The 22251-nt window shown below is 40.8% G+C and overlaps 1 protein-coding gene across 7 annotated transcripts in view; it reads left to right on the plus strand.

Annotated features, from left to right (window-relative positions):
- NRXN3 (neurexin 3) overlaps positions 1-22251 on the plus strand; it is a 940418-nt gene that overhangs the window by 400928 nt on the left and 517239 nt on the right. For all 7 annotated transcript variants that reach the window (XM_083837468.1, XM_083837465.1, XM_083837469.1 and 4 more), the window contains one exon: positions 2222-2341. In XM_083837468.1, coding sequence (XP_083693594.1) covers positions 2222-2341 — 120 coding nt within the window. The remainder of the gene's footprint in view (positions 1-2221; positions 2342-22251) is intronic.

The following is a 22251-nucleotide window of genomic DNA, read 5'->3' on the forward strand; positions in this document are numbered from 1 at the left end:
TAGTCCAGTTGCTGATTAACCAAAGTGTTCTCAGTAAAGTGCAGGTAGAGCAGGAACACCGTCATTGAAATTGCTGTTCTGCTTTGCTTCTTCAGCCATTCTTATCCTCGGATAACTCGGAAATCTTAGACAAAATGACAACTAATATTCTATTTCAGACTAATATTCTATTTTATTCCTTCTTTTCTGGGGCCAGAGTAAGTCTGAAGTGTCCGACCTCAGCCTGACACCTGTATGTTGTCTCTGGTTATATCCATGTCTTTTTATAAGTGTAAGGGCAAGGGAGAAGTGTGTCCGTACATACACCTAGCAGCTCACACCCTACGGTCTGTCAGTGCTGCTGTAAACCTAGAGGGGTGGTATGTTAATTTCACACTGTGCCAGTGAGACCACTGGGATTCATACAGCTGAAGATGAGTTGGGGGGTGGGAGGAGGGGAAGTGTTGAAAAATGCTGCTTGGCTTTCTTTTGGTATGAAAAAACACACTGTTTTGCTGTGGCTGCTGCTGCATCTTTACAGTAGGTGAATTTTTCAGGGATTTTGTTGTCTGCTCTTCTTGTCTGCACTTAGGCTTCTACTTAGAAGGGTTTTATTTATTTATTTATTTAAACAGTATAACAGATCATGGAAGAAACTCAGGTTTTCGTTGATGTTCAGTTAAACTGCCTGCCTACTGATCTTCATGTGCTCCTTCTCACTGACACTGAGATGTAAAGAAGCCAAGATAGTGAAGTAGTGACTGAAGTTCATACATTCTGTTCTCACAGTAGGGATGAATGGTCTGGTGGGAAGAGGGGGAACTGTGCACTAAAACTGAGTGTCTGTTCCTGGCTTGGTCTTTGAGTTGTTGGGAGGATTACGGCATGATGCGTAGCTTCCAGTTAGATGCAAGAGCTGAAAATGCTTGTAAATAAGGAAGGGTCTAGATGGACAATCTGAATATCATAGATGCTATACAACCATGGGATCCAGTGTAGGTCTTGGTAGGTGGTGGCTGAGGTTTTTCATTTTGAGTTAAAATATTTGAAAATAGTATCTCTACTTTAATGCCTCCCATCTCATCTGTAAAGTACAGGTGGTACTTCTGATGTAATGAAGAGATAAGGGTTAAGTGTGGGATGAACCTAATGGAACTGCTGTTGCTAACAGACTAATGAGTGTTGGTGAAATGGGTAGAATGATTGTTCGCTTTATCCTTATGCTGTTGTCCTTAGGGTTAGACTGGAAATGTTTGAGATTGATCTACGGCAGCCTAGCCTGTTATCTTCTACGCTTCTTATCTTCTACTTTTTTCTTTTCCACTAAGTGTAGGATATACAATAGCAGATATGGCAACTATAGTTGTAAGTTTCATTTGAAGTACTGCACAATAGGAACAGTATACCTGTCTGGATTACTGAAGATAAAATGTTTTCTAGCAAGTAATGTCCAGGCTTATCTTGTTTGTAATATATAGCTTGAAGCTTCAGTTCTGCTCTCAATTGATTCAGAATCCAGCTACCTCCTTGTGGATGACATAGTAACTATCAGAGTTCTTCTGATGTGAAGATCACTCTTTTGCCTGTTATTTGTGTCTTTGCAAGGTTATCTGGGTGGGATAGCAACAGTTAGCTCCAAATAAGAGACATGAAAGGCTGTTCTGTTAGTAATGGCTGCTTCCCCCGAAAGCTGTGGAAACCTGTCCAGAGTAAAGCCTCATGGAGTAATGTCATGTGTTTTTTTTTTTTTTCTTCGGTTTTGCACTTCACTGATGTGTTTCCAGAGGAACCTATGTAATGGTTCTTTGGGTAGGATGAAACGTTGTTCATGGGCCTGTTTTCTAGTCTGCAGCCCTAAAACAAAGGGGATCAAACTTCAGGGGAAGCACATCAAACTGGCAGTGTTTCAGTTTTCCTTGCATCACACCATATTTTATCATAAACTTCTGTGAATGAGTGCTGAACATATAAGTTGAGCCTGCCTAAGAGGGAATATCTTGCTGTTCACTCTTCCTCCTTCCTGTCTGTTACAGTTTGCTGTTTTGTCGTGGAATGTACAATTGTCTATGTGCTCTTTTACTCGAGTTTGTTGCACGTTCAGGAATGGAAAAGTGGTTAGTGCTTTCTCTGTTCTGCATGAGAACTTGATAGTAACGGTAATGATGACTTGGAATTGTTGTGGGTCTCACTAAAATAATTTTTTCAGCTTTGTTTCATTCTTTTCTTGTCATCCCATCTCCAGGACCAAGCACTACCTGCCAGGAAGATTCCTGTGCAAATCAGGGCATCTGTAATCAGCAGTGGGAAGGTTTTACCTGTGATTGCTCCATGACTTCGTATTCTGGAAGCCAGTGCAATGACCGTAAGTAGCATTTTCCACTGGATTAGAGAGGGATGAGAGTTCTGAAAGAGCACAGAGAAAACAGTTTTACTTAGTGGAAATACAAAGCTTTCCAATGGTAAAGCCAAGCTTTGATTCTTTGAAAGGTTTCTTGAGCCATACCCCGGGTTATTTCTCTCATTGTTAAAACAAGAATATGAAAATATATACTTGGTACGTGGGTATTGAGGGGGCGGGGATGGTGCTTTTTTATCCTCTTTTTTAAAGCTAACTCAACCAGATCAAGGATGATAATTGATGTTAATTGAATTCCTAGTTTAGAGAAAACAGGAATGAATTGTGTGTACTATTTACATAGGTACCAACTAGCAATATCTTGTATACTGAGTTACGCTTTGATGTTTTCATTCAAACTTTGGTGGCAGAAATGCGAAATCCATATAAAACTGATGAGCATTGTTCTAGATTGGCTTCTGTTGAGTTACTAGCTGTATGCAAAAATGAAAAAAAATGGGAACTGGTTGGTAGAGTTTTCAGTTAAAACTGAATGGAGAATTAAACACAGCACCAGTGTTGTGCTTCCTGGTATGTTGATTTGCTTCTCAAAATGTTGGATATTATGTTATTGGCCAATGAATATTAAGATCTTTGATAAAATAATTGAACAAAAGCCCAAAGTCATCCTCTGGGGCGAGATATAAGCCTTCAGATGTTCCCTCTGCTCATCCTGGTAAGGCTTTTGCTCCTGTCACCAGGGAGCAGATCACTTCAGCTCTACTGTCTCCTGACTTCTGTTATTTAAGCAGACAGCTAGTTCCCATTTCTCTCCCTGCTCCAAGGAGTTGAACAAAGGAGCATGTATTATAAGCACTGTAGTAAGTTATAGCAGTAGTTTACAATGCTTTGGTTCATTGTGTGCTGAAATTTTAAGGCTGGAAGATTCTTGCAGTCCACTCTGCCTGCATCTCACAAGCTGCTGCTTCTAATCAAGGGTCTTTATGGGAGACTTTGTTAGTGGTACAGCAAGGTGTGTGATATTGGTGCCACAGTACTGTCATATCTACACCTCTTCCCATGGTAATTTGAGATGTGGCTGAATTGATGGCAAACATGACTAACTACTTAATGAGTGGTGACAGTTGGTTCCTGCCAAAGGCCCCAAAGCCTGCTTTTCTGTGAGTCATTCACTAAGTGCAGTGTTACCTGAACTGCTCCTCCCTTTCTCCCAGTGTAGTTGTCTCAAATATTGCAAAGGCCAACCGCTGCTCTGCAACACTGACCGTACTACAGGTATGAAGGGTTCTACGAGCACACATTTAGAGGCTTCAGTGCCAGATCTGGTTTTGTGTTGATTTGGAATCCAAAATGACCCGACTGGGACTAGAAGAAACATTTCATATCAGGGCAACCAGATGCGGCTCTGATTTTCTGCTTTGTTTTATTTATTTTCTTAAAACAAGAGGTACGTAAGAAGGGGAAATTGGAAGCTGTATTGGACACCCAATTCTCCATTCCCACACTCCTCTTGTTCAGTCATTTGGCTTAGTCTTGCTAAGCATAGCACATTATAAAAACATCTGTGTAAAAGAAATGCTGCTTTGGAGCCTGTTGGGTTGCATTTGAGTACATGCTATGGAAATCTCTGAAGAGGTTATTGATACTGTCTTTGTTTCTAATATGCTGGGCTTCACCGCTCCAGAATGTCACAGTGCTCTTGTTATACTGTTGCTACTGACTTAGAGCAGGCTTTGTAGATTCAAAAAGACAGGTTTCTGTGTCTGTAATTGGGGATTCCTTGCTGCTTTTTAGAGCTAGTGGCTGGAAACCGTGCAGAGCAGAGACAATGGCTTGATTTGAGTTGGGGTAACTAAGATGAGGTAGTAGCCAGCTTTCCAGTGTCAGGCCTGGCTGGTGTTTTAAAAATGCTCACAGGAGGTTGTGGGTTTGAAAACGGTCCAGAAAGGTAAGTCGTGTGGATTCCTGGAACGCAACAGGACTTCGACCAGGATCTTCAAAACGTGCGTATAACCTCTTTGTATATGTTTTTTTAGTCTTTGCCTTGTATCAGGAGGGGAGATTTCTGCTCCTGGTTGCCTCATTATTTTACGAAGTCTCTGTGGAGAGGGAGAAGTCTTGCTTCCTGTTCCTATCTATTAGATATTGTTGTTAGCATACCCCCCAAGTCTAATGGAAATGCAAGCACTTGTATGTTAATTAAATTACATGTTCTTCAGACTGGATTTATAGTAAATGATGGCAGGGGGAGATAGCTTCTGTGTAACCTGAAGCCATGTTATGCCTTGCTATTGTTTAGAAATGTACCAGACTATTTGGTAGAATGTTTTTTTCTTTTTTTTTGTTAGTTGTGTTTTTTGTTTATTTTTAAAAAAAACAGAAGTCAGTTTGGTGGATAGCTACTCCTTTTTTTTTTTTTTGAACAAACAAATTGTCATTTCCCATTAATGTATATCAGATTATTGAAGTCAATAGAACAGGTCTAGATTTACACAATGAAAATGGTAGCAAAAGTAAGACTAAGTGTGAATATAATTATCTCTTCATTTCTGTTAACTCATGGATCCACACCAGGAAATTTGTATTGTCACGTGTTTGCAGAATATTTTAGCAGCTCTGAGATAAATGACATACCTGGTGTTCTTTTAAAATAATCTTAATCATCTCTTTAGATCATCTCCAGTTATCAACTGATAAGTGTGATTTGTTATTTGCTACCTTAAGCTTTGCGAAGTTGCTCAATGTTATCAGTCGGGAAGGAAGTTTAGTTGAGACAGTTTGCTCTTTAATTTTTGTTCCAGGACTGGGCCGCTAAGATTCCCAATTTAGATGTAACTGGCTTGGGACTGCAGGTTCTGAGTGGCGAAGGAGAAGCACAGATAAACTAGGGTGGTAGAGATGCAGGAGGTACATCTATAGATGCCCATACACATTCATCGGTGTCGCTTAACAAGAGGAGGATTTAAATGCCTAGTGGAAATGATGATACAACCTTAACTTCTAGCTGTTGGGTAGCTCTGTTTTAGATGTCCTTTAATCTGCAGGAACCCAGAGTCCTCAGGATAAGAAATCAATAGAAGCTGTGAGCATAAATATACTTGTTTTAATGTGTTTCGAGTTAGGTAATTTTTTGCACCAATGTTTAAAACAAAACAAAAACTCAGTTTGAGACGGTCAAAAAAGTGAATTTGAACATCTGCCCTGTGTACTGGCTAGTACTGACACCTATAAAGAAAGGTGTAAATAGAAGAAATGGTACTATTTGGGAAATGCTAGCTACATTCTCCTTGCCATTTAAGATGCGTTCTTCCTTTTTCGAAGCAATTCCTCATTTCTCCTTGCCATATAAGATGTGTTCTTCCTTTTTTTGAGGCAATTCCTCATTTCTTACTCTTTACAGATGTTTTAAGCAGTCTAGCAACACATTCAATAAATCTGGGCTTTCAGCCTATTCTCATGATTTGTTTGTTACTCGAAGATGCAGGAAATCACCATTAATACACTGCAGTTGGTACTTATGGATATTGAACAACCTTTATGTTCCAAAGTGTTGTATATTGCATAAACTGTTCAAATGCGTAACTTCGAGCAGATAAGGTACTGGAGTTGGAAGTTAACCTGCAATATTAATGAAATGCATTGCATCTGAGGGGAACTCCATCCTGCCTACCTAATTTAATTGAAGTGGGTTTTTACCATGATCTCACATGAAAACATGGTAGTTACAGACTCTTACCTGAGATGTGGCATGTGCTTAGCTCTTGTTCCATAAACAGCTTTACAGATTCCGTACCTTATTCTTGTTCTCATCTGTCTGGACAAACAATGACATTTTCTTCCTTGCACAGAGAGAATGCATAAAAAAAACAAAAACCCTTCAGCGGTCTAGCTACTGGGAATGGTATATGTATGTCAAACTAGATCATAGAAAATACTGCTTGTTACTCAGTGCCTCATGCAGATGGGTAACACCAAGGGTCAGGCTTTGCAGGAGAAATTGCCAGACTAACACGAGTATGTATTAGGGAAGGCTGTCTGTAAAAGATCAATAGCCTGCAGCAATGACAAGCGCAAGGAGTGTATAAAGCACTTTTACAAACAGCTTTTTTATATCATTGTTGAAACAGTTGTTAAGACCATCTGCTGGCTCTTGATTTGGCTTTTTGGGGGGTATTTTTTCATTTATTTATAAACTCTGGGTGTTAATATATACCCAGTTTAAAAACAAGTTTTCAATTTGTTTGGTAAAAAGCAAAGGCAGCCCAAATTTATCATCTTGCATGTATATCTTCGTGTGCTTCCAGTCTGCATGCATTTCAGAGAAAGAGCCTGTTGATAAACAGAGCAATCTTCTAACCTTTTAATGGGATTGTTTTGCTAAGAAGTGCTTGTTTTGTTTATTTTTTGTCTGAGGGAGAGGCAATATTCAGGGCTGTTGTTCTTTTTGCATAATAAGTTATATTTCTCTTCAAATAATCCTTTTCATGTGATGCATAACCTATATACTTCTACTGTCTGTTGGTGAATCACATTTGAAGGAGGTAAGGATTAGAGGAAAAGAAAGTCTTGGTGACTTTGCTCTTTCATTCATTGACTTAGCACTGTTGTAGCAAGAGCTTTTGTGAACTTCAGTTCCGTAATCATAGTGAGTGAGGCTTAGTATCCAAAATCTTTTCTTCACTTGATTTTTAAAGGAAGGATATAAAAATTAATAAATGAAATCTAAGAGCAATATTTGAGATTAAAGCATACAACATTTTGGATAGAATGAGGAAGACTGAAGCTGGCCTCACTGCCACGTGTGTGTTGTGGGTGAGGTGCCAGGGGTGCTGGAGCACACCCTTCCCTCTTCCACTACTGTCCTTCCCTTCACCCCCACGTAAATGAATAAATGTGCAAGTGGATTGGTGCTTGTGGAGCATATTCTGTAGGCGAGGTTGCAAAGAGGCAGTGGCAGAACCAGCTTTCTTCATCCGTGCTTAGATAGCATGGCAGAATAGTCATGAGAGGAGGAGACTGCTAACAGGGAGAATGGCTGAAGTAGTAAGCATGACTTTATGGTGATAGCTTTATTCTGATGTGCTTGGGAGCTATTCGTGCTCCCCTCTTGTGCTGCCTGTGTCACTAAGTGGTTACAGTTATCTCTAGGGAGGAATTCAGACCCCCAGCTGGGAGATGGTCCCTCTTGTCAATAGTTTTTTGTTTGCCACCATCTGGGACAATTTTTGTCAATGTCAGCATGCTCAGCTTGATTTACTTGCAAAAACCATTTTCATTGTTCATGTTTAATTACCACACGTTCATATGTAATGTGCCCAGCTTATCACTTAGTGAGTCAGAGAGCAAGAGGTTGCTAGTGTGTAGAAAATAAATCTGCATAGACTTCTTTAGTCATGCATGGCTAAATCAGTCAGCTGTTTAAATATCAGCACACTTAGGGATTTGCCTTTGATACTACAGAGACATCCACCCTACGTGAAGCAAGAGTCACCTCTGATTTATCTCGAGTGAATCATACTTTGTTACAGCAGGTCAGGCACCCTGCCTACTTCTTCCCTCCTCATGCTTTGCCCTTGCTTACTCAGTGCTCTTTTATGTACCCTCTACTATAACTAGTATTTTCTGCCTGGTGGCTCATTTGCAGTCCCTACCCTAAGCCTTTGGCACCTTCTGTCCCTGTCTCTGAATGACCTTATCCTCAGAGCTAGTATAAAAGAGGAGGGAAATATAACTTCAGAGTTTAGTACATGATGTAAATCGTACTATTGTGATTTGGATTGTGAACCCTGCTTTTACCCTTCTTACCACTGTTTATTTTCATTTGCACTGCTACTCCAAGAACTGTAACGTCTTTAGGGCAGAGATCTGTCTCTGCTTCTTACTGAAGCACCGTGGACTTTTCTGTTGCTTGGTAATAATCCACTATGTAATTGCTTTAACATTTCGGTGGTTTAAGAATGCCTGATGCTTTTCTGTGTACTGAAAGGCATTTCCCTGCCTTTGAGTAATAGCTGTAAAGGATCAGATCAGGCTGCAGATCAAGAGTTTGCCCCATGTGCCCTTTGGGAGTCATCCAGGAAGGGTAGCGTTAACTTCAGGGAGGAACCTGGGTGTCCCTGTTCTGGGTGAGAAAAGGGGGATTTGATTGACAGGTGCTTTTTGGAATTGCTTCTTCTGCACCTTTCAACATCTCCTCAAGGTGCCCTGACAGAAGTTTCTTTTTTATTTTTTTCAAATGTGAAAGCTAGCCAACTTTATCCTTTTGTGATCCCCAAAATGCTGTGAGGTCTCTAGTGAGCAATTTAATTACAATTGCTTCAACAGCTTGGCAGAAGGAGCATTTAGGATGAGAGCTGCAATCAGTCATTGATATCTGTGCACACCTGGTTGCTGTCAGCACATAAGCTATGGCCCAGCCATGCTGCAAACTTCAACAGGACAGGAGGGAGACTTTTTACAGGTGGCAGTGTTAACAGCTTCAGTATCAACCTCTGAGCAGTTCAAGCAGTTTCTTAATTCATTTCTAACATTGCTCAGCAGCTATGCCATTCTCTTAGGTATGTCATAGAAGAATCTTGCCATAATTTGGCTCCTTTTTGGTCATGTCTCTCATTGGTGATAATGTGTTGTGTTTTTATCTAATACTTGGTGGTCGTGGCACTAATTACCTCTTTTTGTGTTACAAGTAACTGAGTGAGTGATACTTGGTATTTTGGCCCATGAAAGAGCTCGTCTCAGAAACTGTTCCTTCAATAATGGCACCTGCAGGTTGTATGATCTCTGAGAAAACCCTGATGTAAGCTGACAGCAGTAACAGAGAAGTGGTACAACAAAATAGGAGTCTGACTGTTCTGTCATCCCACCCCAACCTGCGTTTGCTGATGATAATCTCTAAGCACATATTTCTGCTAAATGTAAGTTAATAAGTGAAGTGTTCTAAACTATCAAATATAACAAGGATTTGATGAATTTTAAATGTAGCTTTTTCCTTTTAATATCACGTGTATGTCCATACTTGCTTAAGGAGCAGTAAATGTAAAAACTCAAGGAAAAGACCAAAACAGGCTTCAACCATCAACTTAACTTTTCAAAGACTCTCTTCTTAGATCAGCTCTTTGATAGAAGACGGTACAGTACTGAATTTGGAAGCTGATGGCAAATGTAGTGTTGGCTTTAGTAGGCAAAAGTAACCATTATTTTAAGTGGCTTCTTTTCCATATAACACTGTGAAACTTATATTCAATTGTAGTGCCTAGTACTCCAGGTGAATCTTACACCAAGTTTCAGGGCAGCATGTGATGCCTGAACTTGTGCAGAGAAAACCACACAGTTGCAAAAGCCTGTTAATCTTCCTGCAGCTGTTCTGCTGTTGATCTGCAACAGTATATGCCAGTCACTAAAGCATGTGAAAGCACAGGTGGCTTTTATTTCATTGCCTCTTCGTTCCTCTATCAATCAGCCATGACTGGTGCTATAGCATCTGAGAATTTGAATCTCAAGTTAGGCCTGATTTCCAGCGTGGAAGCTCTGGCTTGCAGTAGGCTACTCCATTTTCTGCCTCATTTTCTGGGTTTTGTGTGCTCTCCTGTCTGTGCAATACCCAATCAAGTTAGATGCCTGTGCTTTTAAGTCATTCCTGTAAGTGTGATAAGAGAGATGTAATGGTGTTAATGAGATGGGATGGGGTTCTCTTAATGCTCTCCTGGACAGCATGAGATTCTGTTGGAGCACAAACTGTAACTCCTCCTTATCCCTGTGGGGTCCTCTAGGTGATTCTTGTTTATTTCCCAGGCTGCCTACTTGGAAAACAGTTTGCGAAGAGGAGCCTGTATTAATGGGTGGGAACCAGAGAGATGGAGATAGAAGGTGGTCTTTGTATTTTATGGACTAAATTTTCTTTGTAGTAATGCTTTTATAAATATAAAATAGTTCTTTTGACTTCAGTGAGGTAACTTGAAGTCTATGTCAGTGATGCTGAGATGAATGTCTGGCTTGGGATTCCCTGAGTCCATATATCAAATATGCCTACTTCTTTTAAGAAAGACACACACACACACACACACATGTATATGTGAGTGTTTTATACTTCAGGATGAAAGCTACCGTTAAGATTACAGTCATTAGCATGGATAAATATGTCATAAAATATTTACAGAGAATAAGCAGCTGAGAGAAAGCCAACATGCAGAGGAACGCAGGCAGTGATAGTTTTTTTTTTTTTTTTTTCCTTCTTGCAGGCTTTAGAGCTTAAAAGGCAGGAGGCAGGTGTGAGTGGGGAAAAAGAGAAATCTTGTATGCTTATCCATTTTTTTCAATGAAAATTATTGATAGAAAAACAAAGGCCAGAGGAATGAGAGGTCCTGAAGGTCTTGTTCATTATCCTGTCTGCCTAATGTACTAATTATTGCCTGTCATTGGAGGAAGGCTACCTATTGATCTCCAGTGGAGTTTAGCTGTGTTTGGGGACATATCTTTGTTACATTGCAATCTTGTTACCCAGGAGCTGGTATAATAATCTCAGCTGTGGAACATTGGGGATTAGATGCAAAACCTTAATTACAGTTATCTTAATAATGATCCCTGAGGGGCAGATTGAAACTGGCTGCTTGGGTACCTGTGAAACAAGCTGTGTGAGGGGGAGCAGTTTTTTGGTGGATTTGACTGTTTTTGTGGAGGTGTTTCGCTGCATGCTGACATTTGAGGCCTGTGCAAAACCTGGGAGTGGAACATGGGGCTGATTGCAGTTACCTTGTGTTGTTTTCAGTATTTGGGGTCCACAAGTGAACTTATCTGACAGTGGAAGGGAAAAGCCTTTTAGAATTGAATTTAAAAAAAAAAAAAAAAAGGAAGAATAATCAAATGACAGCACTTCTGTTAGAGGGAAGCGTTAACTGAGATTCCAGTTAGCTGTTTGTGTATTAGTGAAATTCTTAAGATAGATCTGAACAGATGAAAATGAAGAAGGAATAATAAAAAGAAGTGAGATGTGGTTGATTTCATCCTTTTCAAAATGAAGTTCAGGATTTATTGCTCCATCAAAATGATTAATTTGTTTTGAAAGTCATCAAAGAGAACTTTAAATACCTGAGAAGAAAGACAGTTTCAAGGTGTTGACCTAAGTTAGCTCACCATCCCCTATGTAGAGGTGGATGATTTAATCACAGTGCTGCTCTGCGAATCCCTATGGCTCTTCCCAGACCTCAGTGTTGGAGATGAGCAGCAGGGGCTCATGCTTCAGGTGACCTCTCTCGTCTGGGAGATGCCTTTCAGGACGTCTCCGTTGCCGACGGCACTCGAGCATAATTGTGAGTGGGATGGGAGGGAGAGCAGGAAATGTCTCTTTCCCTAGGAAAGCAGAGAGACATTTGATCTTCATGGTGTGCTTCTGTCCAAACGCCTCAAGCCTCAACCTGAGAGCAGTTGTACTTGTGTTCGCTGGGGAGCTGACTCAGATAATATAACTGACCTCAAGACCAGAGTGACTTGACTAGACTCTGAATTTAATAATACACCTGCCAAATATAAGCAGTTTTTTCTTTCAAAGAGACTCTAGCATGTTGATTTTGAAGGAAGTGTGGTTGAAGCTCTATTTCTCCTCTTGTCTCTTTTTTTGAAACCTAATTGCAGTGCTTGGCCACAGCAAAGCTGGTGTCAGGTTTGCTGACTTCCCATAACTATCTGTCATATTTCTTTTCTTTTCTTTTTTTTTTTTTCTTTCTCAGATTGCACTAAATGACCTTCTGTCTGTTACATTTCTGCCCTGCTGATCTCAGGCAAATGATGAAGATAGATAGCAATATCACCAGCCATCCATCATACAGTTTGTAGGTCCCATAGAAGCATCTGTGTCTTTAATAGTTTATCTGTCACAGATCTTCCCAGGACTGAAGCTGAAGAGGTCTAATACTGGTATTTCTTTTTATACTGGAGACTTCAGCAGTCAGGTGTCTTGTACCTGGAAATGCAGACTGTCATGAGAAGTGCCTGTGTTCCAGGGTTTAAATTAGGGATCTAAGCCAACTACATGTTACAGAAGGCATTGCTGACATCAGTAAAAGACTCAGTTTTCTGCTTTGCTTTTTTAACACGGGATTAGTTGTGTTACCAGTGCAGAATGAAGCAGATCTGGCTTTCAAGCCCACAGTCGGTGTCACTGAGTAGATCTTCTCAGAGGCAGTGATTGGGAATCTGGCTGCGGGCTAACTGTTGTAGGCATTCTACCTACTTGATCAGGGGTAGGAGAAAATCTGGTCTGCAGCGTGTGAGAGAAGTCCACAGGCATAATGTTTGACTCCAGAAAACATGCAAAGTTACGTGGTGGGGCATGACGCTGATCTGTAGTAACAGTACTGTTCTCTGTGCAGCATAAATGTGTGGTAGTTGAGTTGCTGTACACAGATACCTGAAATACCTGTCTGAAGCACTGCTGAGTGGCACACACTTGCATGGTATGTTAGACCAGGTAGGGCACCACGTTAATCCTGTACCCTTAAGTTCAGGATTAGCCTGGGTTTCTCCATGTACAAGTGCAGCAGATAGTGCTGCAGCTTGAAGAATATCTTGAGAACTCATCTTGTTCCAGTTCCAGTTGCTTGCATGCTGAGACTGAGGTGAGGCAGATCGGTCTGTGCTTCCTGTTGTTGAAGCATAAATCTTAGGAGCTAACTGTTTGTACTGCAAGTTAAAAAAAGGAAAATATATAGCCCATTTTCTCTATTTTTGCACTTCAGTACTGGCAGTGAATTTAATCAGCATTCACTCTGGCTTGAAAAGTCGGAAGGCTTAAATTCCTTACCTCTTCCAGCTGAAACAGATGATTGTGATGGATGCTGTGGACATTAACTGGAGCTTTGTCTCAGGGGAAGCATCCTCACAGAGGTCCCCAGCATGCTATGGAACTGCTACTGAAGGCTTGTGCACGTGAAAGATTTATAAGACCAAGTCATTTAAACTTAAATTAGGCCCACCAGAGAACACAGCCCAAATATCATACTTGAGAGACCTGTAGTAAACTCATATGAGTTATTCAAAATGGATAGGCAGTTTATCATAATGCTTCCTGTATTTTAAACGAATTTCGTGCTGAAGACTAAGATGAAATAAGAATGCACTGGGAAGTGTTTGCTGAACTGGAGATAAGTATAGCACAATGCTTGGGATGCAGCAAAGTAAGATCAACTTCATCTTGTACAGAGACCCCTGCGTTTTCCTACTTTCTTTAGAAGCCATGACGCTTAGGTGCTTTCTGTTGTGGAGATGATTTGAGTCCTTCCAGTGAAGGAGAAACTGTCTGAGCTTTCATATCACCTTCACTGGTGCCAGGAAGTTCTTCCTTATGAGGCTGAAGATGTGAACCAGCTGAGTGACTTGAGTCGCTGTTAGATGCTCTGTAAGCATGCCTTCCTGTCTGGGAGCAAATAGAGGAAAAAGTGGAATAGCTTCCTTTGTGAGTTTCCTCCAAGCCTTTCTTCTAAATGGAAAAGGGCTTTTTTGCTTTTTCCAGCACGGAATGCATGGGAAGTACAGGTCTCAGCTCCTGGCAAGTTTAGCTTTTTGGAGACCTGTTTTCTTTGCCCACCTTCAGCATAGGAGATTCAGCCTTGCAAGAAAAGGGTGCTCACAGCTGCACTCGGCCTGCTGGCAAATAGCATTCAGTACAGATGGTTATCTGCCCACACGTCTCTATTTATGAAGAGGCCCCAGTGTTTATGTTAACAGTGATGAGTTTGAGAGATAAAAATAGGGAGTTGTTTGTTGTTCATTTGTTCTTTATAGATCTGCAGTGAACTTTTTTTTTAAAGCACAAATTCGATAGAGAGATTTGTTAACCTGGTAGAAGAGCAGGCTGTCAAAAAGCCAAGCTGCAGATGTCTCAAGTGCTAAAATACTTATTTCTTGTTTCCTATACTACTTCTCTTCACTCCACGAGATGGTGCTGTGTTCCCACCAGACCCCAGGCATGTTTTCCTTGGCTTTTCCCAGGCCCTCGGTGGGTGTTTGGAATGCAAAAACCTGAAAGGATATCTCTCTATCCAGTTGCCTTTTTCTACTCTCCAAATTAATCCCAAAAAGAGATTTTTCAAAATTTCCTAAGACTTTGTATAGCCCTCTGCAGTTTCCGTCTTCCTTGCTGTTTACTGTGGCTTTGCCATGACTTAGGAGGGTTTATGAAATACACAGGGGATTACTTCAGGACACCATAGTTTGGGAACTGCCGTACTAAACAGCAGTGGAACTGAGATATCTTTTTGTCTGTGGTCACTCCTCTTTCACTGCCTGCTAAGTGATGAAGATGTTTGTGTTACAGGAGTCTGCCTAGTTCTGCATTTATTTATTTATTTTGGTCATGTGGAAAATATTTTGCTTCAGCCCTGGAAACTTCAATTATCTGATCATGTTACTTAAAACAAAATCATTAGCAGTTCTCCCACCACATGCTTTCCTACTGATGTGGGAGTTGTGGTTTTGGGAGCTCTTGTGTTTTATTCAGTTAGATTTGGAATAGAAAAATACTGATCTGGGGCTACTGCCTCAGAAAGGAATGAACATTGGCTGCTGGTGTTTGAAAAGGCTGCTGGAGATTGTACTGTCCTGCTGCTACAGGTAGAGAGGGGCTCGTAGGGAATAAGAGGAGATGTCACATTTTTGCAAGCTGGCCAGGGTATTAGCTTGCCTTAGGTTGCTAAAAGTCATATAATGTCGATGTTGAAAGTGATGGAAATGGCTCATTGGCAATTTTGGAAGTCATAGATAGAGAACTTCCATTTGTTCTGCAAAACAGCTTCCTTCCTCACAGAAATAGTGCCTGGGGTGAACGGCTTCCTCACCCGTTGAGGAGCCTGCCATTTTTGCCTCCTGATTACTGTGCACAGCTTTGTGTGCTGTAGGTGCGTGTTCAGTGTCTTCACAGCTCTGCCTCTCATTGCCTCCTTGTTCTGCAGAGAAACAGCCTGTCCTCACTTGTCCTCCTGCTTTTGTTCTTAGTATTTTCCAAGCACTTGAACTTGCACTTTCCCATTTTTCTGTTGACTGTGAGTAGATTGCTGATTTGTAACTTCTAGTCTCAAATCCCCACGAGTGGTGGGGAGGTGACAAGTAGAAATGAAGTACAGAATGCTGATGTACCTAAATGAGGCTGTGACCAAATTTCCCTCACCACCACCACTTCCCACACCCACTTTTTAACTCCTTATAGCTGGTCCTGGTTAATTTGGAACAACTACAACTCCAGGGCAAGTTGCTAACAGTTCTCTCTTCCAAATACCTTTCAGCAGGACTCCTAATGCACATCCTACAATTCTCATAACTGCTACATTTCACTTCCTTGTATTACTTCCTTGGCTCAGGACACTTTGTGAATGTAAGCTGGAATTCCTGCCAAGAGCTATTAATCCCCATGAGCTGAGGCATGTAAATGCCATGTAATGCACCTTCTTCAGGGCAAGAGAAGCTTTTTATTTGTGTATCTCTAGAACGGTTTTGAAGTTGCTAGTAAGTGTTCAAATTCTCAAAGTTCTTCACTGATCTATCATATAAAATGTAATACCAATCTAGAACTTAAGAAACATTACTGAGTGTGATCAGATGTACACTAGAAAGCGAGAGATTTTTCAGCTCAGAGATTGTTCTTTTCACTTGTCAACCTACTTCTGCAACTATGGAAATCTAGTAAAGAAGTAAAAGGTAAGCTGGGCTGCTTGCTTTTTTTTCTTTTCCTCCTCTCTGTAAGTCCTCTCCAGAACTCTGCCTGGGTATGTCTTATCTCAGTGTAGTAATTACACGTTCAAGGCATAGGATGTTGGAAAGTAAGATCAAGACTTTTTAGATGTGAGGATTTTTCTGCTACTGTGTGGCATTTCCTTTGCCCTCTTCAAAAATATGGATGTTAGCAAATAGCTGAACTCTTCTTATTCTTCCACCTAAGTGACTCACGTCTACTTGATATAGGTTACAGTGAGTTTTGAAGTCCAGACTGGATCACGATGTGTCAGGAACTTGAAGGCATTTTGGATATGAAAGTGGGGAGGCACGGGCAAGGTAGAACACAAACTAATGAGAGCAGCATCAGCTAAGTACAGCTTTGTTCTTACCCTGTTATCACTGGTATAATTCAGACTTCTGACTTTCCTTCTGTGTTGCTGTCTTCAATCTGACTCAGGGTTTGCTATTCTGAGTGGGGGATAAAGTATTTGTCTTTTCCACGTGCTTGCTTCTGGAGACAGTCCTGGGCCTGCACAGAGCAGCAGTTCTGAGTCCACAGAGCTCAGTTAAACAGCAGAAGGACACATCAGAGCAGAAGGAATTGAATTCTCCAGGGACAGAGTTTTTAAACTCTTAAGCACTGAGCAAAGTTTCCCTTGTTCCTCATTTGCCTTTTTTTTTTTTTTTTTTAAATGGCTCTGAGTCCCCTTTGGCATTTGCTGGTTGTGGCACAGTACATCTTTTCAATGTGGGAGCTGCTAACTATAGCAGACAGTGAGACTGTTTCGTGTCACAGGGAACTTCCTTTTCAAAAGGCAGATGGAAGATGGCAGGGACTAGTTAGTTTAGAATTAGTTATGTGTTTTCCTCTGGTTCAAATCTGACTCAGCTTGTGAGAAAAAAAGCATTATCCTTTGATGGCAAGTAGGTAGCTTATGTTGGGGGATGTTTTGGGAAATTGGGAGGAGATCTTGAAGAGTTCTTGAGAGAAAGCTTTGACATAAGAACAATTTCCCTTGATTCTGGCTCTAATTAGGGCTTGTGGTCACAGTAGAGAGGTCAAAAGTAGAGTAAGCTTCTTTTGATGTTGCTCAGGTAAGTAAATATTACTCAGTGAATGCTGAAAACTGTAACTTCTTTTTATTGGGAATCCAACAGCAAACTGAATGAGCTGCTGGTCATGCTCTTCTAGTATTTGCCCTTTGCAGTCTCAGTTGTTGTTTTGATAATTCTAGTCCTCTCAGAAAACATAAGTTGAGACCATTAAGTTCTCAGAATGACACTTGTAAACCTGACAGTGGAAGTATCTCTTTCTAACGGCAGTAGGAAGGTTCTTGGCACCAGAAATCCTATGATTTCAGGCAATAACCAGTACAATGCAGTAATCCCCAAAGACATTTCTGAATAGCTCTGATGTATCCACCTGAGAACTCTTCACACCAAAGAAAAAGAAAAACCTATCAAATAACCATTTCTCTGGAGAAGTGGAGCACAGCAAGTCTCACAACCCTACTAAGCCTTGACCTGGGCAGTAAAGCTGTCTGCTCCCTTTTGATCCAGGAAATCTTTCCTGCCAGAGTTCCAGTGGACTCTCTGAGGAAACAGGAGCTTTCTCTTTTTATATGAACTGGGTGCGATGTTACTGTTGGCACCCGTTTAACTCCTCCTTTTCTGAATGGAAGTTACAGAGCCCTGTGTCCTGCAGCGTTTAGGGAGCAAGTTCTGACTAAGATTTTCCTTTGTTAGTAGTCATGGGGTGTTGTAGGGACTTTGTCCTGGGCTGCTGAAATTAATGTGTTAGTCTTTGCTTTGTCCATTGCTCTGTCCGTGACTCAGCTGAATTATACTGGTATGCATCCGAACTAGGTGCAGTGTTGGGCCCTTCTGAGACTTTTGCATGCTTTCAGCAACTGTCTTGATAGACATAGCTTGAGAACCCAAAAGCACATATTGGAAGTTAGATGTGCATACAGTGCAAGTTGATCACCAGTCCTTAGAACGGCACGTTCATTGTTGGTGAATTCATCTAGACACCACGCTTATTACTAGGCTTTGAGAAAGGCTTTAAGAAAAAGAAGAAAAAAAAGTTTATTCTGGTTAGAAAAAATAGTTAAGTATTTATAAAAGAATTTGAAAATAGTTGTGGGGTGGACAGGAGCTTTTGAAGCCCAACTTACAAGTTTGTTTTCAAAACTCTCAAAAAGCTATTTCGTACTCCTGAATTAGGTTTTTGGTTCTCCTCCATGTAATGTTAGTTTTACATACAGCCTTCAGATTTGCAAAGAGATCAGCCAACCTTAATTTTAAATGTCAGCCACTTCAGCTCCTTGTATCGTTTTCCTTCCATACTTTTTTCACAATATGCCACCTAGCTATTGGAGCTGATGGCATTTCAAGCAGGCATTTTCTTCTCTAGAAGGCAGCTTTAGAGGTTCACTGTGTGAATTTTTGCTCCAGAAAGTCCAAGAAGAGAATTCTTTTGCTGGTCTTCTCTGCCATCCTGTTTTAGAAGAAGTGAACCTAAAAACATTTCATTTGTATACTTACCAATCAGAATTAGAGAAGAACTTGTTAAAGATGGCTTTAAATTGTTGAAGAAGTTATGTTCAGATTGCATATGAACATCTTTCTACTTTGCAAAGTAAATCAAGTTCTCACTGATGTCAGCTTGTTCCAACACAGTGAAGAGACTAAACTCAATCATGTCTAACTACAACTGAAAATGTTTGTTTTCAGTCTTTTACCATACGTGTTACTGGTTTCTGGGGATCCCATTTCAGTTTTTCTCTGACATAAGATCTTTTTCCTGTTTGCATTAATTAACTCTAAGTTATTTCTTACAAAGAATCGGATACCATTCTTATTATGTGGGCAAGGATGCTAAAGGACCTTGAAAGATGAGAAGATTCAGCCAAGAAAGTTAATGGAGGCATGGGTATATATAAATAGGGGGGTTAAGAAGTAATCCTTCTATGTCACTATTAAGGTATTTCTTGGTTTTCTGGGATGAGAAGGAAGGATTTTCACTGTTCAAATGAATGAAATTTAAAGGTCATTGACAATAGCAAGGAATAATGGAATTCTAAAACAACCCCCAGATAATTCAGCAGTGAAAAAACAAACCAAAGTGCACAAAAAAAACCCAACTGCGTCTGCTGTGTTTGTGATGGCATGATGCTTTCTGATGATGAGGGATGATGAGGGTAGGTAGGCAGTAGGTGCAGATTCTTCCCTTATCCCTTTTACTGCTTCAGCTTCTATTAACTACACGGCATTAGTCTGTAGTAGTGAATCAGAAGGCAAATGTTCTAGGGTTGTCTCTTTTCCTGCCACCATCCACCTTTTTGCCTTAGTTGACAAAAGAAATTCGTTATTCTATCTCCGAGTAAGAAGTTAGCAAGGGAGTGACTCTGTCATGAAGGTTAGTTCTAGAGCTATCTAGGTGTAGCCACTCAGGGTTAGGCCTTGTTGATGCAGCAAGTAAACCCTTTGGCTCTATGGTGTGCACGCATTCTAACTTCCCTGGAGACAAAGGTTATTTTGTGGATGAACATTGACAAATGATGAACATTGTGTAAATGTAGAGATACGGTAGTACTGTATAATTGCCTGAGCTGTTCTTGAAGCTCTGCAAGTATGCAATAACAGTAAGTAGCTGGTGGTTTATCTCATTCTACATAGGTTAAGACTATTGTTCTCCAGTTTTCTTCAGCTGGTTAGGTATGTTGCACTGATGATATTGTTACTTCTTTAACAGGGTAATATCACACATAGTGTGGTGGGCTTCCTTCTCAGTGTTGAGGCAGTCCTCTCTGCTGAACTACAAATCTGAAGCATAGCTGTGGGTAGTTCCCTTCCCTACTTCCTTGTATGGGGATCTCTGTCTCTGAGCAGCCTTGGAGAGCTGCTGCTCTTTGTTCGCGCAGTTCCTGTCAGGAGAGCATCATGCTGCTGATCAACTGCCAACCATTTGCTGTATTATTTGCTTAATGTGATGGATGCCTCTTTCTCTGCCTTCTTACTATTTGGAGCCAAAACGTGGGATTTTAAGTTAGAAGGTGATTAATCTTTCCTGATGGGAATCTGTGCTGCAAACAGGATCTCACCCACTGTGTCTTCATTAGCCTTGACCAGAGCCTGCATTACCTCAGATTAGGTAATTGGTCATTTATAACTTGGAAGAAAAGGGGAGGGGGGAAGGATGTATGAAAAAATATCGACTAGATTAAGAGCATTAAAATTTAATTCCTGTTATCCAAGAATTCTGGGAGGTGGCGTTTAATAAGGCATGCAGTTGAAAATCTCCTATCAACAGCAGATTGAGTCACAGCGAGAATGGTCTTACCCATTGTCTGTTGAAGGAAGTACAGTAGTAATGGATAGGGTCTCCCTGTGTACTGTGCTGTGAAACAACAAGTCAGTTTGGGGTTATTTCTAAGGAATGAAGCAAACGGGGCAGGTACTTCTCAGAGTCAATGAAAATTACTTTTTCTACTGCAGTAACATTTTTGGTGTGCACGTATATACTGGAAAGTTCAAACATTTACAGATTTATATGAGCTTGCAAGTGACTTTACTGGGTCCTATTGTTGGTTGATGAGAAGCTCAACATGAGCTGGCAATGTGCACTTGCAGCCTGGAAAGCCAACTGTATCCTGAGCTGCATCAAAAGGAGCATGGCCAGTGGCTTGGCGGAGGCGATTCTTCACTATGAAGGTGGTGAGGTACTTGAACAGGTTGTCCATAGAAGCTGTGGATGCTCCATCCCTGGAAGTGTCCAAGGACAAGTTGGATGGGGCTTTGAGAAACCTGGTCTGGTGGGAGGTGTCCCTGCCCATGGCCAGGGGGGTTGGAACTTTGTGATCTTTAAGGTCCCTTCCAACCCAAACCATTCTGTGATTCTATTCATTGGGAATGAAGACAGCAATGAAGACAGTGTTTGTTAATTATATTCTTAACCATGCTCTTCATCTTGAGCTCCATCCTTGGATTTTATGGAAAAAAAAAATAGGAAAAAAAATGAGGGGAGAAAATGATTGGTCTGTTGATACAGGTATTACATGGCCAAAAGAGGAAAGAGCATCTTGCAATGACTGCTGGTCATTAGGAGGGCTTTCTGGCATGTAGTGGTGTGATGAGAAGTTTTCCTGAGCCCAGGAGATGCTAAGATTTTTCAAGAGTTTTGTTTTATGAGCTCTGAAAGAGACTGCATGTACTATCCACACTTGACCCCTTTCTGTGGCTTTCTTAATAAGGTAATGTAAAAATTAATCTCAGGCCTTCTCAGGCTTGCCTGCTGTACAAGTCCCTCTATGAGAAGCTGTTATGCTTCACCCTTCAGCAGAGTCCAGCCAGAATGATTCTCCACGTAGTTGTTCTGGCCAATCAAGGTATTCCATGACCGTACTTTTGATGTGTTGATAGTGCTATGAATGAATTTTAGTGTAAAAGGCCAAGAAGCAGAAGTCTGCAAAGGGGCTTGGGAGTCATTGCCTTCAGTGCTGTTCTTTCATAGGGAATCATATTTCATAATACCTTTCAGAAATATGTGAAGCTTTATCCCTCAATTAAAGCAGCTTTTTGCCCCTGTGCCCTGTGAAGGCTGTTTAAAAGCTTCATTGCTCTGATGATTAGAAACCTTTGTCTAATTTTTGGCCTAAATTTATTCTTTGGCAGTTTATAACCATCTGTTCTCATACCAGTATTGTCCTTTAGTTAAATAGCCATTTCTACTCCTCAGCTATTGCTACTCCCGGGTATTTGTGCACAGCAAATGTATCCCCTCTCAACATTTATTTAGCTGGGCTAAACAAGCCAAGCTCTTTTAATATTCTTTTATCAGATAGGCTTGTCAGTCCCCTGGTAGTCTTTCTCTGCATCTGTTTCAGTTCATTTTTCTTGACCAGTATTGTACGTGCATTGGCATTTTTTCATGTTTAGAAGCATAGCCATGACTTTTTGAAGAAGTTTCTGTAGTTTTTCTGATGGTTGCCTGCAAGGGTAGCTCTTATGTTTATGCTACTGGTTTTCCTGGTGTATTTTACCTTTTTCAGTGCTTGGGAAATAGGCGGAAATAAAGGTGGTAATGTCTGTCCAGCACTGGCACAAGACTAAATGAACTCTTGTTTTTAAGTCATAGAGTATGTGATATTTCTCCCAGTGTTTCAGTGAGAATGTGCAGGCTGCTTCTGCTGATCTGTTACAGCTGTGTCCTG

Source organism: Anser anser (genome assembly GCF_964211835.1).
Source record: "Anser anser genome assembly, chromosome: 5".
NCBI classification, from domain to species: domain Eukaryota; kingdom Metazoa; phylum Chordata; class Aves; order Anseriformes; family Anatidae; genus Anser; species Anser anser.